The following is a 16,949-nucleotide window of genomic DNA, read 5'->3' on the forward strand; positions in this document are numbered from 1 at the left end:
GCACTTGAGAAGTTAGTTCAGCATCTCTCTTCTCCTCCTGCTATCAGCCGGCTCATCCTCCAAGTCAACAGTAATTATCATCACTCATCCATGCTGAGGAGACTTTAGCGAGAGATTAGGCATGTCAAACAACACAATAGGTGCTGTCCAAGACCAAACAAAAGACACGGGCTTTATCCTTGAATAATTACAAACCGGAACCCATTAGAGTGGATCATAATTGGGGGCCTGGAAAAATATTAAATGACCTTTCACATTTACCTGGGGCCATCGGAACAGAGGAAACAGCGGCGGTTACCGGCGGCATATAAATAATCAGCTCTAATCTTTATTACAGCCAGGAACAGAATCTTAACGACAGGAAGACAAGGATACTTGGTTTAAAAAAATAATACAAATTTAAAAAAAGAAAGAAAAAAAAGGCACCCTTGTTAAATCTGGGTCTCTCTCATTATATATGAAACAGATTAGGATTCCAAATTTACTATCAAAAGTGTTTTCTAATTCCAGAGTTCAGTGAGCGAGGCACAACCTGGTGTGAAGTGCCATTTAGATATCAGGCGACCACCACATGGGGGACCGAAGGCTTGATTTATGCTCATATAGATCGTGCTTCTATTGCGACGCGGTAATTAGGGATTTGTCACACAATCTGACCCTCTTAGGTGAGAACGAGTGTGTGTAATGTGAATGGCGGAGCACGAACGCTATATTCGTAGCACACATAATTTCGCTTGATTATTTATACATCAAAGAGATTCGGTCATGGATGCCGAATAATATGCAACAGGAGAAGGGAGAGACAAGGATGAAACTCGAGGATTGGAGAGAAAGAGTAAGAAGAAGACAAAAAAAGAGAAGAAAATGTATTTTTGTCAAACACAAACATGTGGAAAGGAAATCGTCAGTGCAGTTTTTTTTCCCCACTGAAAGAACCTCCTTCTCTTTTTACTTCTTTCAAACTTTGCATATAGATTGCCATGGCATTTCCAGCTGTCAAATTTAATTTGGCTTTAATTCTTCATGGCATGGCCGAGGAGGGGCCCAGAGTGTGCTGACAGTCTCTTCCCCCCCCTGTTCCAGGTAGGAGGTGGGGTGCACCAGGGATCGATAATGTGTCCTTATGAGAAATTACGCCTAATGCTATTGAGTATGCATTTGAGCCCTGGGTCGGATAACAAGCTAATGAAATGCCATTTCTTGCCATTAGATAATGTGCAGCAGCAGCAGCAGCAGCCCCTGCAGAGAAGCAGGCTGGAGTGGGGCTGAAAAAGAGAAGAGCAATAACAGTGCTTGAGGAAGATGTATTTGCTGGTACAGAGGATGAGATGGCTCTCTTCTCTAATCTGATCGAGTGGTGCGAGAGGGTTCTCTTATCCCATCAGAACAAGCGTTTAAACAGTCCATCAGCGTGCTCTAAATGTTGCCCAAACCATACAGGACATCACTAGGCCTCACATATGATCTCAGTTCATCTGAAATGATAGACTTGCACTAGTCCAATGCTTTGAGAATATTCAATTCTTTTTGATTTCTATGAAGAAATCACGATAAAAAAAATAAAAAATAATAACAATTCGAGCGAGAATATTGCATTAAATTCTGCCATCCGCATTGACTACATGTAGAACAAAAGCATTAGTATTGTTTCATAATAAACCTAAAATAAAAAGGAGATCCTGAATTAAATATTGAAATTTTCCCCCAAATGTATAAAATAGCAGTCGGTAGAAAATGGACATTAAAAACTCCTCATTCTTGTATGAATATTGAGAAGTGCAACTCAACACAAACTGTTTATTTGGGACTGCAGTGGTTGAAAGTGCGATACACTCAGCTGAATGTTTCACGACAGCACACTGATCATTTAGATGTAATTTGTCACCCGACGGCAAAACAGGCCTGGAAAGAGATCAAGCAGCGAGGAGACTTGAAAGCTTGAACCGTTATGAGGAACCAGAGCAATTAGAGAGAGAAGAATGATGCATGGAGCATTTTTGCTAACTTGGGGATCCAATCTGTCTGAAATCAATTAATCTTTTAACCTCGTGTGTGCGGAAATGTTACACATGATAGAGGGGATTTGGCAAGAATGATGACAAATCTGAAAAGTGCTTTAGATGTACTGGAGAATAAAAAAGTTTCACCAAATGCTTAATTTTTTATTTTTTTCCCCTCTGAAATTCGCAGGGTAATGGGTAAATATATTGTGGAAGCTAGATGGTAAATAACCTGAAATAAAGTAACTAAACTATTCTGAAATGTCAGCCATTTAAGTAGCTACATCTTTAGTACAAAAACTTAGATACTAAATAATTATGGCAGACATTTAACTATATTTAACTGGAATGTTTCAGGTATTTACCTTTTTTTTTTTTTTTTTTTTTTTTAAAGTAATAAGACTGATATACAGTGAGGAAAATAAGTATTTGAACACCCTGCTATTTTGCAAGTTCTCCCACTTAGAAATCATGGAGGGGTCTGAAATTTTCATCGTAGGTGCATGTCCACTGTGAGAGACATAATCTAAAAAAAAAATCCAGAAATCACAATGTATGATTTTTTTAACTATTTATTTGTATGATACAGCTGCAAATAAGTATTTGAACACCTGAGAAAGTCAATGTTAATATTTGGTACAGTAGCCTTTGTTTGCAATTACAGAGGTCAAACGTTTCCTGTAGTTTTTCACCAGGTTTGCACACACTGCAGGAGGGATTTTGGCCCACTCCTCCACACAGATCTTCTCTAGATCAGTCAGGTTTCTGGCCTGTCGCTGAGAAACACGGAGTTTGAGCTCCCTCCAAAGATTCTCTATTGGGTTTAGGTCTGGAGACTGGCTAGGCCATGCCAGAACCTTGATATGCTTCTTACAGAGCCACTCCTTGTTTAATCTGGCTGTGTGCTTCGGGTCATTGTCATGTTGGAAGACCCAGCCTCGACCTATCTTCAATGCTCTAACTGAGGGAAGGAGGTTGTTCCCCAAAATCTCGCAATACATGGCCCCGGTCATCCTCTCCTTAATACAGTGCAGTCGCCCTGTCCCATGTGCAGAAAAACACCCCCAAAGCATGATGCTACCACCCCCATGCTTCACAGTAGGGATGGTGTTCTTGGGATGGTACTCATCATTCTTCTTCCTCCAAACACGTTTAGTGGCATTATGACCCAAAAGTTCTATTTTGGTCTCATCTGACCACATGACTTTCTCCCATGACTTCTCTGGATCATCCAAATGGTCATTGGCAAACATAAGACATGCCTGGACATGTGCTGGTTTAAGCAGGGGAACCTTCCGTGTCATGCATGATTTCAAACCATGACGTCTTAGTGTATTAGCAACAGTAACCTTGGAAACAGTGGTCCCAGCTCTTTTCAGGTCATTGACCAGCTCCTCCCGTGTAGTTCTGGGCTGATTTCTCACCTTCCTTAGGATCATTGAGACCCCACGAGGTGAGATCTTGCATGGAGCCCCAGTCCGAGGGAGATTGACAGTCATGTTTAGCTTCTTCAATTTTCTAATTATTGCTCCAACAGTGGACCGTTTTTCACCAAGCTGCTTGGCAATTTCCCTTGTAGCCCTTTCCAGCCTTGTGGAGGTGTACAATTTTGTCTCTAGTGTCTTTGGACAGCTCTTTGGTCTTGGCCATGTTAGTAGTTGGATTCTTACCGATTGTATGGGGTGGACAGGTGTCTTTATGCAGCTAACGACCTCAAACAGGTGCATCTAATTTAGGATAATAAATGTAGTGGCGGTGGACATTTTAAAGGCAGACTAACAGGTCTTTGAGTGTCAGAATTCTAGCTGATAGACAGGTGTTCAAATACTTATTTGCAGCTGTATCATACATATAAATAGTTAAAAAATCATATATTGTGATTTCTGGATTTATTTTTTTAGATTATGTCTCTCACAGTGGACATGCATCTACGATGACAATTTCAGACCCCTCCATGATTTCTAAGTGGGAGAACTTGCAAAATAGCAGGGTGTTCAAATACTTATTTTCCTCACTGTATATATATATACACACACACATACATATATATAAACACACACACACACGTATATACATATATGTATACATATATACACACACACACACACACACACACACACACACACACACATATATATGAACACACTGACACACACCTATCTATATATAACTATACATACATATTAAATATATTAAATATGTTTTTAGCATGTACAAACAGACCCTAATGGCTTCAACTATTTAGTGTTTAATTTAAATCTCTTGGTATGTTATTAATCACAATTATTTTCCAGTATTTCTGGAATCTTACCAGTACCACATACTGTACATAGCTGATTAATATCTAAATCTTCATACATAATCATCTAAATTGGCTGAAGGTCCAGCAAAGATTTCTTGACTATTAATGACTGAATAGGCAATTAACATACCTGCATGGTGATAACAGTTAACTCTTAACACTTATTAGTCTGAATAGATTATTGACCTTCACATTTAAATCCATTCTGGAATCTCTGCATCATACTACGAGCAGTATCTTCTAAGTATTTGTAATGCTAATATTTTGGCTTTGACTTACTCCCTCACAATGAAGCACATACAGCAGTAGTGTACACTTTGTCAAACTCACACTGATGAGGCCTCCTTGGCTCTTGGTGTGGCCAAACACTTTGTCCACGGTGCACTCTTTAAGCGGATAGACTCTCTGACACGCCAGCTTGTCTCCATTTGTTGGGTGCATTAGACTACACCGTTTGGCCTGAACCAAGATGTCTGAGAAGAGGAAAAACATCTTGGGTTTGGTCTCCGTGCCTTTAGGGGGCACCGTTTTTAGCCAACCTTCGCGGATATACCAGCGACCTGGCAGACAGGGGAGGAAGAGGAGAAAGAGCTTATGTTAGGATAGAGTCCTCACACTCGTTAATATGTCGACTTCTCAGTTTACATCCAACTTACAAACATCCAGCATGTGCACTGGTTGGTGTTTACAAAGCCATGGAGAGTAAAATCCTAGACGCAGACGTTGGAGAGTCTGCTCTCTGCTCTGACCGACTGGCAGGTGTATGATGGCTACTAAATTGGATGCTGACATTTTGCAAGATAAGATTAAATTTCACTCCCGCCAACGATTCCTTATATGCCCCGGCACACCGCGAGATTGCAGCCGTGGCGGAGGGTTCAAAATGGATACTCTGAACAAAAAAAAGAAGCAGCAGCAGCTTTCTATGATTAGCGGAGGGGCCGAGCAGGGGTCAAATTGCTTTTAAAATGCCATGGGTTTTAATATGTGACTACAATAAGGACACGGCGCGTGAGACTCTCAGGTGGTGTGTGAACATTAGATTTGATGGCTCCTGTAAATCGGTTAAATCCATTTAACTGGCCAAAGTCTGCTTGCTGCACAACAAATGGTGAGGTCCAAATCATGGGGCCATCTCGGAGTGAAAAACACACACAAAAAAAAAAAAAAACTCAATGCTAACAACATCCAGAGACAATATTGTCCCATGTGTCAGGGGAAACTCATGCTGTGGTAATAAGAGTTAGATTAAAGTCGCTAAGGATAGTCATAGCCAATTATGTAACTATTCTCACTATGAGGTGTGTGCAATATCCAGCGACATTTCCCATCTGTCTAAGCATAAACTTGGAAGCCAAGGTGGAGATCATATATGAGGTCAGGATTTATAATAAAGAGTTATTTCTCTGTAGTCCAGAAATCCGTTGTGAAGCTGAGTAGGATAAGCGGTATAGAAAATGGATGGATGGTCAAGAAACAAAGCAAGATGCACCAAGAAGGAGTGACACAATCTTTTGCAGTATGTTGAAATTCTCAGCCCCATGCATCATATAAAATCAATAATTGCATCAACTGTTCTGCTTTTCCCACATGATTCTTTTTTTTTTTGCAAAATGGTTTATACAATAACGGCATTCTGGGTCACTGAAAGCAGCCCTTTCAACAAAAATTAAAAACACCATCAAAGTTAAAGACAATAGATAAAATGTTAGAGGAAACAGTGTTTTCAAATGAATAATGATACAGGATCACCCTGCACATCCCCATTCCATTTTTCCATGTGTGACGAATGCATTACGACAGCGTGTTTATCATCGTACTAATATATTTCTCTTTGCCTTATTATTACACTCTTGTGCATACTGTGTCCGAGTATGACACACACTATATTGCGCCTAAATGATCTACTATAGAAGCCCGTTTCACTCACATAAAAAAACTACTTTTTTCCTTGCAATTCCGACTTTTATTTATTTATTTTTTATCTGATCTGGAGGTAAAAAAATAGAGAACCCACAAACACTTTCATTAACAGTTGTGATAATGCTCTATCACCACTTTCTTAACTTGCACACATTAAACAACAGAAAGTGACAAGTGGGAATTAGCCTTTGCTTCATCTTTACCTTTATCTTACAATCTTTATCTTTAAGTAACATTGCAGCAACTCTTTAGTCCTTCTATTAGGTCTAGCGCTCTCTTCTGTCCAGCGTTCTAAAATTAATTAGTTTCCAAAACTTTGATCTTTGCTCATATACCTCATCTTGTACACCACTTACCAAACTGTAACTCCCAACTCTGTCACTTAGCTACATTGACATGTTAACAATCACTGGAAGATCATAAGTAAAGGGGAAAAAAAAAAGCTTGTTCTCGTGATCATTACCGTTCATGTTTGAGACTGTTGAATTTTTTCTTTAATTAAACAATGTTGTATCTGCACTAGAAGGATGGAATAATCATAGGAATAACGAAAATAGAGCATCAGCTGAATTACTGAACTTTTATGTTATTATATTTATCAATCTAAACTAATTTCAAGGGGGGGTTTTTCCTTTTTTAATTATTATCATTGCTCAATGCTGCCCAATTAAAAAAAAAAAAAAAAAAACATAAGCTTAACACCAGTGACCTGTTGAAGAAAAGAAGATATTAAACAGTATTTTCTTTCATTCTTTCATTGTTCCTTTGTCTACGCGTTAGACTGACACGTCTACGGAAAACTCTGTCTGCTCCATCAAGAGTGCGCAGTTCAAAGAACAGGAACTTGGAGAACCCCTCACCATGTCGTATGCTTTCAACTCCCCCTGTCAAAGAGCACCTCTGCCCATCTACAAAGGCCCGATGAATTTCTGGGTGCTAAAGGTTGCACTACAAAGGCTGCCGTGTCCTCCTGATGTGACCGGGCCAAAGACTGGGAGACACATGAAAGCCTGCGTACGGATGATGGGTGCTGGATGACACCGAGCGTGATCATTGTTAATTTGAAGCTGGACTTGGTTTGATAGGTGATACTTTCATGTCAGGAATCTACAAAGGCTTTGGCGGAAAAGCTTTTCAAAGCCTGCGAAGCCACTCTTGACTCTCAAGACAGTGAAGTTCGGTTCTTCCTGCTGAAATATATACATGTGCCCAAAGTTATGTCCTGGTCTTATGAAGGAAGAAGGGAAGAAAGGCTATCGTTAGGCATCCTGATGCATCAGGACAAGAGAAGCAAGGTTGTGGTGTTAATCAATGGTATGTTATCGTTTTTTTTTTTCTCTCCCCTCTTAGTGTCCCTCGATGTCCTTAAGCGTGTAAAAAGTGGAGAGATGAGCCGGAGCATGTGGACAGAAGTAGCAGGAGTGGCGGCAGGGCGCCCCGCTCATGGCTCTCAGGAAACAGACATACTGTCTGCCGTATCGATGTCCCATTGATTCAGACTTTGCTTCTGAGAATCGTTTGCACCCTTATCTCCATGCTCATCACCCAAACTCCACACAGACACACTTTAAATGGGTTTATACTCATATATTTGTGATGTACTTATTGGTGCAAATTTGATTTTAGAGGCATTCTTGTCAGAAGTTAGTGGTTGTCTGTCATCACTGCAGAATACTGCAAGCATACTTATAATAGTGTTTAATAGGAGAAACAACTGCAGTGATGGAAGCTGAACAGTTTCAGCCGACTAGCGCACAGATTTGCAGGTGGACAAACTAAAGGAAGGACTAAAGCGCTGCTGCAACAGGTGGAGATCAAGCAAGGGCTAAATCCCCCTGCACTGCTCTCGGCAAGCAGCCGAGGTGTATTGTGGTAATGTAGAAAACCATTAGCCGGAAGCAAAAATAGAGAAACCAAATAGACTGTGGAAGTTATTCAGGGGAAATCTTTCCTTTAATAGCATACAGTATAGCCCACTTGCATCAGGCTATTTTGGGCACTTAGTGTACATCATTGTTAAAGTGTAATTCTGTTGAGTTTGCTCTAAAAAAGAACAGAAAGAAAAAGTCAGCAAATGGAAGAAAAGCCTTAATGGTCAAAAGCAAGGAGCTTGGGAGAGATCTAGAGGCCTGAAAATCCTGCCCGAGAGGGAGAGTGAGAGGGATTTTTACACTTCCCACATCCGGCTCTGCGTGAAACGAGACCGCTGCTCGTTGGGTATTCATCGCCAGCCCCGAACCACCTTTGTGCATGCGCACGTACACACTCTCTCACACACGCTCTCTCTTTCTCCCCGGCTTGCTTTTTATCTGCCGGTCCACAAGATGAGGAGAAGCGCTAATTGGTCCTGGGGGAGATGGGCAGGCCAAGGCATTGACGACAAGACCCTCTCAGTCTTTCTCTCGCTCCCTCTCTTTCCCTCCATCACTAGCTGTCTCTCTTTTGTTACACATTGGCATTCTCTCCTGGGACAAACAACAGGGGAAGAAAGGACCTCCACTCTACAAGTAGCAAAAGGGAAGAAACGAGAGCGAGAGGTGATAAAGGACACTTCACCTTTCCCAATTAGCTCAGAGAGCTCGTTGATGCTGTCAATTAGTCCTTGTGTCCGAATAGAAGATTATAACGTGCAAAGACAAACTCCTCTTGCGTCATTGAACGAATAGCACGCGTTCTAACTTACTTTTTCTTTTTCCAAGATACAGTTGTAGCGAGAGAGCGAGAGAGAGCGAGAGAGAGAGAGAGATGAAAGGAATAGCAGATCACAGACTCTAACCTGGAGCCAGCAGCCTGGTCTTTCGGCCCTTGAGCAGTTTCTGGACCCTCTGCAGCTGCAGGTGGTTCTCATGGCTGCGGGCGTTGTGCCGGATGCGCTGAGCCACCTCGGAGACGGCGCTGACTGCCCCTGTAGCACCACATACCCACACACGTATACACAAACAGCAGATGAAAACACACATTCAAACTACCCTGCAAACACATGGTTCTTGCAGCTACATTGGCAAGCGTGAATAGTTTCTTAATGAAATCTGCGAGTTTTGTGAAGTCAACCCATTGTGGTGTATAAGAATTCAAACCGCACACACACACACACACACACACACGCACGCACGCACGCACACACACGCACACGCGCACACGCACACACGCACACACGCACACACGCACACACGCACACACGCACACTTCAGCAACCATTTTATGATATTTTCTCAAGTGACAATACTATAGAAATACAAGTTGAATAAACTTGAGTAGCCAATGTGCAGCTTGTATAGTAGTACAGATTTACTGTCCTCTAAAACTAACTCATTATACAGCCATTATTCTCAAAATAATTGGCAAAATAAAAATTTAAAATCAGTACACCCTAAGTGAACATGTCAAAACTGTGTCCAAAATGTCAATATTTTGTGTGAGCACCATTGCTATCTAACACTTCCTTAATCCTCCTGGGCATGGAATTCACCAAAGCTGCACAGGTTGTTGCTGGGATCCTCTCCCACTCCTCCATTATGACATCCTGGAGCTGCTGGATGTTAGATGTGCTCAATAGTGTTCAGGTCTGGAGAAATACTTGGCCACTCAATCCCCTTCAGTTTCAGCTTCCATAGCAAGGCAGTTGTCATCTTGGCGGTGCGTTTGTGATCGTTGTTGGAAAACTGCCAATCTGCCCAGTTTCGGAATGAAGGGCATCATGTTCTCCTTCAGAATGTCACAGTACATGTTAGAATCCAAGTTTCCCTTAATAAACCACAGCTCCCCAGTACAAGCAGCACTCATGCAACCCCAAACCATGATGCTACCACCACCATGCTTGACTGCGGACAACACACAATTTTCTTGGTACTCCTCACCAGGGCGTTAGTCACACTTGCTGGACACCATCTGAGCCAAACAGGTTTATCTTAGTCTCAATAGAACACAGGACCTGGTTCCAGTAATTCATGTTTTTTTTTTGACAGGTTGTCTTTAGCAAACTGTTTGTGGGCTTTCTTGTGAGCCAGCTTCAGAAGAGGCTTCCGACCTTCTGCTTCTACAACCTCTATAGCAATGCTAGCAGCACTCATCTGTCTTTTTTTTAAGCCAGTTTCTGCACCTGACACACAGCACAAAGACTCAACTTCTTTGATGAACCGTTGCAAGTCCTGTTCTGCAAGGAACCCGTATTGAAAAACCTCTATGACCCTGGCCACTGTACTGTAACTCAGTTTCAGGGTGTTCTCATTCTTTTTAGAGCCTCGGCCATCTTTGTGGAGAGCAACAATTCTTATTTTCAAATTCTCAAAGAGTCTTTGCCATGAGGTACCATCTTGAACATTCAATATGAGAGAACTGTGCTCAAAGCACCAAATATTAACTGAAATGTGAGGGATGTTTTCACTTTTTTTTTTTTTTGAGATACTGTATATATAAATATATAAAAACACACACAACACATACACACGTGGTTCTCCCAGTGGGGTATAGGGACACCCAAGGGAGAACATATAGTGTACCCAAGGATTTCTTTTGTATTCTTTTGTTACAGTGTTGAAAATCACAACAAATAAACCCTGATTATATTTAGTTCCAAATTCAAACAGTTATCATTTTGTCTAGTCATTTTATTTAAATAGAAATAATAAAAATTCCAGTACCAAATTTAGACCCAAATTGTTCTTTTGGTAGACAGTTTAGGAATAAAACACTTGTTGGATAAGACTATTACTACACACTTCTTATCTAAATAAGGAATTTTACAGTTGAATTATTTTGGCAGTTGAAGGCATTTGCATCGGAAATCTTTCGCTACTGGATCCGAGCACTTACTAATTCTCTTTGTGAAGAAGCTAAAAGAAATTACTAAAACATCAAAAAAGTGGAAATTGGTGCATAAAGATTCAGTCAGTAAATTATCAGAATACATATCCAGTGTCTAGAGATGTTGCATACTTCAGGTATTTTTCTGAAAATTTGTTTTCAACAGTAATAAATTAATATATTTAATTGGTCAGCAGGAAGAGAATAAAACAGGGTGACAATGTAAATGCAAAGTAATTATAAAACATTCTAAAATGCCTTAATAGAATGTAATTTTCATACTCAAACCATTCAGTGAGCCTGTGTGACCTGTAGTTGGGGGCTGGTGTAAAGAAAGACCCTGCCCTTCAGGATAGACATTATTCAGAAACCGTTTTTGCAGTGACACTTTTCTGTAGGAGGATAAATTGACCCCATAACCTTTAAGTTGTTACTCTGTACATAACAAATAGTCAGGTACTTTAACCTCTGTTTTTCAGAGAATAACCTCAGTCAGGTACTTTCTGCATTTTAACCTCTGTGGCAGATGAGAGAATGGTTTAACAAAAGTCTGTCACACATCGGACTTTATTAATTGCCAACTTTTTCATTTGTGACTGTATAGGATAAGGGTGCTGAATATAAAGTAGATTTAAAATGATCATGATCGTTATTGTATCCAGTTGGCAAAAATTTAAAATAAAACCTATGACAATGTATACAAGCATTCAGATGGTTATGTTTATTCTAATTCTGATTAGATGGCATGTTATTTGAACTGGAAAGAAATTCTGCAATCTGAGTGACAAAAAGGGAGAAAATAATCACCTGGAATTTGCTGCCTTCTGTCAAGGAGAAAAAAAATTATACAACTCAGGCAACAGCATGGGCTAAAGCCAGCATGAAGGCAGGTCAGGGAAGAAACAAAGACAGTATATATAGACACGCACACACAGTACATATACACACAGCTGTAAGAACGATATACAGTGTCGGCTGCAAGAATGCTGCATGCCGTCGTGGTCAAGGTTACTTTTTTTGCCGCTCTTCTCTGACAAATACATTTAGAACTTGTGACATTTCCATAAGCAAGAATGTAATCTAGGACCATATCACCATACGGGTCACCTCTTTAGCCGCAATTAAATTTTCATCTACTCTAAATACATATAATAATAGACTGTTACTATAGCAGGTAATGTGTATATACAGCAGTGTGAGCAAACCCGAACTGATCACATGTAAAATTCAAATGTGGGCACTCGGGCTAGTAAATAGTTTGCGATAAAGAATTTATTCAAAGCGCTGCTGAATAAATGAAAATATGAAAAATAATAAAAAACAAGTTTCTAGTATCTAGTTTTAAAAATGCACTTGCATGAACTTCTTATTGCATATTTCTTATGATGTACTCCATATTCAATGTCATTTATATATATATATATATATATTTTTTTAAACATGAAATCTTTATCCACCCATTTGACTCCTAATGATAATGTAGCCACTGTATATTTACTATTTCAGACTGGACTTCACCACAGAGTGATGTGCATGTTCAAGTTATGTTTGTTATAATTTGACAAAAAGGACAAGCCCACAGCATTTCACATGCACACACGTCTACATGTAGTCTACGGACTCTGTTGTATATATAAACAGAACGTGCAGCTTGCATTTGATTTTTGACATCAACCCCCTGGAGGCAGATGACCGAGAGCAAGGGAATGAACACATTCAGACTGCACTGATTGAGTTGGATATGCCGCTGTGCAGTGTGTGTATATGCGTGAGGCTTCCTTAATTAGTTGTATATGCAAGTCCTGCTTTCAAACTGCTGGTAAAAACACAAGGATTATTAGGATCTACATAATATTTTAGATGTTATGAATGGACTAGTACAAAAGCACCCGATTAGTTCCATGCATTTGCTCTTTTCACAAATATCCGGATCATCAGAGCATCTCTCTTGTACATCAAAATGATTTAACGTTGTTGAACAGAATTAACAAAGTGTTGTGTAACTGAACAACACTCTGAGACGAAGCTCACCGTGCTTCAGATAATACAGTTTCAGTTACGCAACACAGAAGCTGTGAATAAACGCTCGGGCCAATTATTGTGTGCTGAGTATATTCGTCTGCACAGACATTAGCGTAGTCGAAAAACAACATGCAGCAGATGGATACTAATTTTACATTCCACTCTTTGGTCTTGCTACAGAGGCAGTAAAATCGTTTCGTCGTGATAAAATAATAACGATCTAATTGGGACACTTATTCTCAGAACAATTCTATAAATTGCAGCAGAAACCAAAGGCAGAATTGTGTCTCAAAGAACAAAGTTGTAGTATTCATTATGAGGAGAAAAAGCACCATTTAGCACCCTAAAGGATTTTGGAATCATCTCTTAATGTTTCTACGTAGAAATCTACATCAGGGGCTTTTCCCCCCCCACTTATAAAGAAGTTTCCAGTTAGAACCTCTTTAAGACAATATCTCTTTTAACCATTCAACACATGAACCCTTGAACTGTTTTAGGCTGATAAATGCAGCCTACCTCAGCTATGTTTTTAAAGACATGAGGTATGTACCTACAGGTCTAAAACACAAGTACACAGTTCTGATTATATTTAACAGTTTCAAGAAAATGTCAAGGAGAGAAAAAGCACATCAAAATTTCTGTAAAACTTTTTTTGTATTAAATAAAATCTTCTTCTTCTTTCGGCTTCTCCCATTAGGGGTCGCCACAGCGGATCATCCGTCTCCATACCACCCTGTCCTCTATATCTGCCTCTTTTACACCAACTACCTGCATGTCTTCCCTCACCACATCCATGAACCTCCTCCTTGGCCTTCCTCTTTTCCTCCTACCTGGTGGCTCCATCTTCAGCATTTTTCTACAAATATAATTTATGTCCCTTCTCTGCACATGTCCAAACCATCTCAATCTCGCCTCCCTCACCTTGTCACCAAAACATCCTACATGGGCTGTTTCTCTAATAAACTCATTTCTAATCTTGTCCATCCTCGTCACTCCCAACGAAAACCTCAACATCTTCAGCTCTGCTACCTCCAGCTCCACCTCCTGTCTTTTACTCAATGCCACTGTCTCTAATCCATACAACATCGCAGGTCTCACCACAGTCCTATAAACTTTCCCTTTCATTCTTGCAGATACTCTTCTATCACAAATCACTCCTGTCACTCTTCTCCACCCACTCCACCCTGCCTGCACTCTTTTCTTTACTTCCCTAACACACTCTCCATTACTTTGCACTGTTGACCCCAGGTACCTGAACTCCTCCACCTTCTCCACCTCTTCTCCCTGCAACCGCATCACTCCACTGCCCTCCCTCTCATTCACACACATGTACTCTGTCTTACTCCTACTGACTTTCATTCCCCTTCTCTCAAGCGCATATCTCCACCTCTCCAGGCTCTTCTCAACCTGCTCTCTACTCTCACCACAAATCACAATATCATCTGCAAACATCATAGTCCAGGGAGACTCCTGTCTGACCTCGTCCGTCAACCTGTCCATCACCACTGCAAACAGGAAAGGGCTCAGGGCCGATCCTTGATGCAGTCCAACCTTCACCCTGAACCAGTCTGTCGTACCTACTGCACACTTTACTGCCGTCACACTGTCCTCATACATGTCCTGCACCACCCTCACATACTTCTCTGACACACCTGACTTCCTCATACAATACCACAACTCCTCTCTCGGCACCCTGTCGTACGCTTTCTCTAAATCCACAAATACACAATGCAGCTCCTTCTGTCCTTCTCTATACTTCTCCATCAACATCCTCAAAGCAAATAAGGCATCTGTGGTGCTCTTCCTCGGCATGAAACCATACTGTTGCTCACAGATGGTCACCTCTTCTCTCAGCCTGGCTTCCACTACTCTTTCCCATAACTTCATGGTGTGACTGATCAATTTAATTCCCCTGTAGTTACTGCAGGTCTGCACATCTCCCTTATGCTTAAAGATCGGTACCAGCACACTCCTTCTCCATTCCTCAGGCATCCTCTCCCCTTCCAGAATCCTGTTAAACAATCTGGTTAAAAACTCCACTGCCATCTCTCCTAAACATCTCCACACTTCTACCGGTATGTCATCTGGTCCAACCGACTTTCCATTCTTCATCCTCTTAATCGCTGCTCTCACTTCCTCCTTACTAATCCTATCTACATCCTGCTTCACCAACTCCACATCCTCCAACCTTCTCTCTCTCTGATTTTCCTCATTCATCAGCTGCTCAAAATATTCCCTCCATCTTCTCAACACACTCTCCTCACTAGTCAACACATTTCCCCTCTCCATCCTTTATTGCTCTAACTTGCAGTACATCCTTCCCAGCTCGGTCCCTCTGCCTGGCCAATCGGTATAAATCCTTTTCTCCTTCCTTAGTGTCCAACCTCTTATACAGTTCCTCATATGCCTTTTCCTTGGCTTTCGCCACATCCCTTTTAACCTGCTGCCGCATCTCCTTGTACTCCTGCCTACTTTTCTCATCACTCTGTCGATCCCACTTTTGTTTTGCCAACCTCTTTCCCCTAATGCTCTCCTGCACTTCCTCATTCCACCACCACGTCTCCTTGTCTTGCTTTCTATTTCCAGATGTCACACCAAGTACTTTTCTAGCTGCCTCCCTCATCACTCCTGCAGTAGTTGCCCAATCATCCGGCACCTCTTCACCACCACCAAGCCCCTGTCTGACCTCTTCCCTGAACCTCACACTACACTCTTCCTCCTTCAGTTTCCACCATCTTATTCTTCTTTTAAACCTTACTTTCCTCCTCTTCTTCTTCGCCTCCAAAACCATCCTACAGACCACCATCCGATGCTGTCTAGCTACACTGTCCCCCGCCAACACCTTACAGTCTCCAATCTCCTTCAGGTTGCATCTCCTACACAGAAGATAATCCACCTGTGTGCACCTTCCTCCACTCTTATACGTCACCCTATGATCCTTCTTCTTCTTAAAATACGTGTTCACCACTGCCATTTCCATTCTTTTAGCAAAATCTACCACCATCTGCCCTTCCACATTCCTCTCCTTAAAACCATACCTACCCATCACCTCCTCATCACCTCTGTTCCCTTCACCTACATGCCCATTAAAGTCTGCCCCAATCACCAATCGTTCTTTCCTAGGTACGCCATCTACCACTTCATCTAATTCACCCCAGAATCTTTCTTTCTCCTCCATCTCACAGCCAACTTGTGGAGCATAGGCACTGATGACATTTATCATCATCCCTTCAACTTCCACCTTCACGATCATCACCCTATCAGAAACTCTCTTCACCTCCACTACACTCTTACTGTACGCTTCCTTCAGAATCACCCCTACACCATTTCTCTTCCCATCCACACCATGATAAAACAGTTTAAACCCACCTCCAATGTTCCTGGCCTTACTCCCTTTCCACTTGGTCTCCTGAACACACAACACATCTACCTTTCTCCTCTCCATCATATCAGCTATCTCTCTCCCTTTACCCGTCATAGTACCAACATTTAAAGTACCAACCCGAACCTCTACTCTCCTACACTGCTCCTTTTCCTGCCGTCTCTGTAGACGTCTTCCTCCTCTCCTTCTCCTCCTTCGGCCAACAGTAGCCCAATTTCCACCGGTACCCTGTCGGCTAACGATACCTGTGGCGGTCGTTGTTAACCCAAGACTCGACCGATCCGGTATGAAATTCTCATTTGTGATCCGCATATTTGATTTGGCACATGTTTTACGCTGGATGCCCTTCCTAACGCAACCCTCCCCATTTACCCGGGCTTGGGACCGGCACTAAGAGTACACTGGCTTGTGCCCCCCTAATGGCTGGGTTTTTGTATTAAATAAAATAATAATAAAAAAAAAGAATAAAATAAATGTGTATCTTATACACACACACACACACACACACACACACACA

General features: G+C 41.4%; 2 protein-coding genes across 5 annotated transcripts in view; one reads left to right on the plus strand and one right to left on the minus strand.

Annotated features, from left to right (window-relative positions):
• tmem178bb (transmembrane protein 178Bb) overlaps nt 1–16,949 on the plus strand; it is a 485,881-nt gene that overhangs the window by 211,761 nt on the left and 257,171 nt on the right. The window lies entirely within an intron of this gene.
• arhgef39 (Rho guanine nucleotide exchange factor (GEF) 39) overlaps nt 1–16,949 on the minus strand; it is a 52,103-nt gene that overhangs the window by 6,805 nt on the left and 28,349 nt on the right. For all 4 annotated transcript variants that reach the window (XM_083528141.1, XM_083528139.1, XM_083528142.1 and 1 more), the window contains exons 7-8: nt 9,002–9,130; nt 4,633–4,862 (exon numbers count right to left, since the gene is read on the minus strand). In XM_083528141.1, the coding sequence (XP_083384267.1) occupies nt 4,633–4,862; nt 9,002–9,130 (359 nt within the window). The remainder of the gene's footprint in view (nt 1–4,632; nt 4,863–9,001; nt 9,131–16,949) is intronic.

This window comes from Silurus aristotelis, assembly GCF_946808225.1.
Source record: "Silurus aristotelis genome assembly, chromosome: 24".
NCBI classification, from domain to species: domain Eukaryota; kingdom Metazoa; phylum Chordata; class Actinopteri; order Siluriformes; family Siluridae; genus Silurus; species Silurus aristotelis.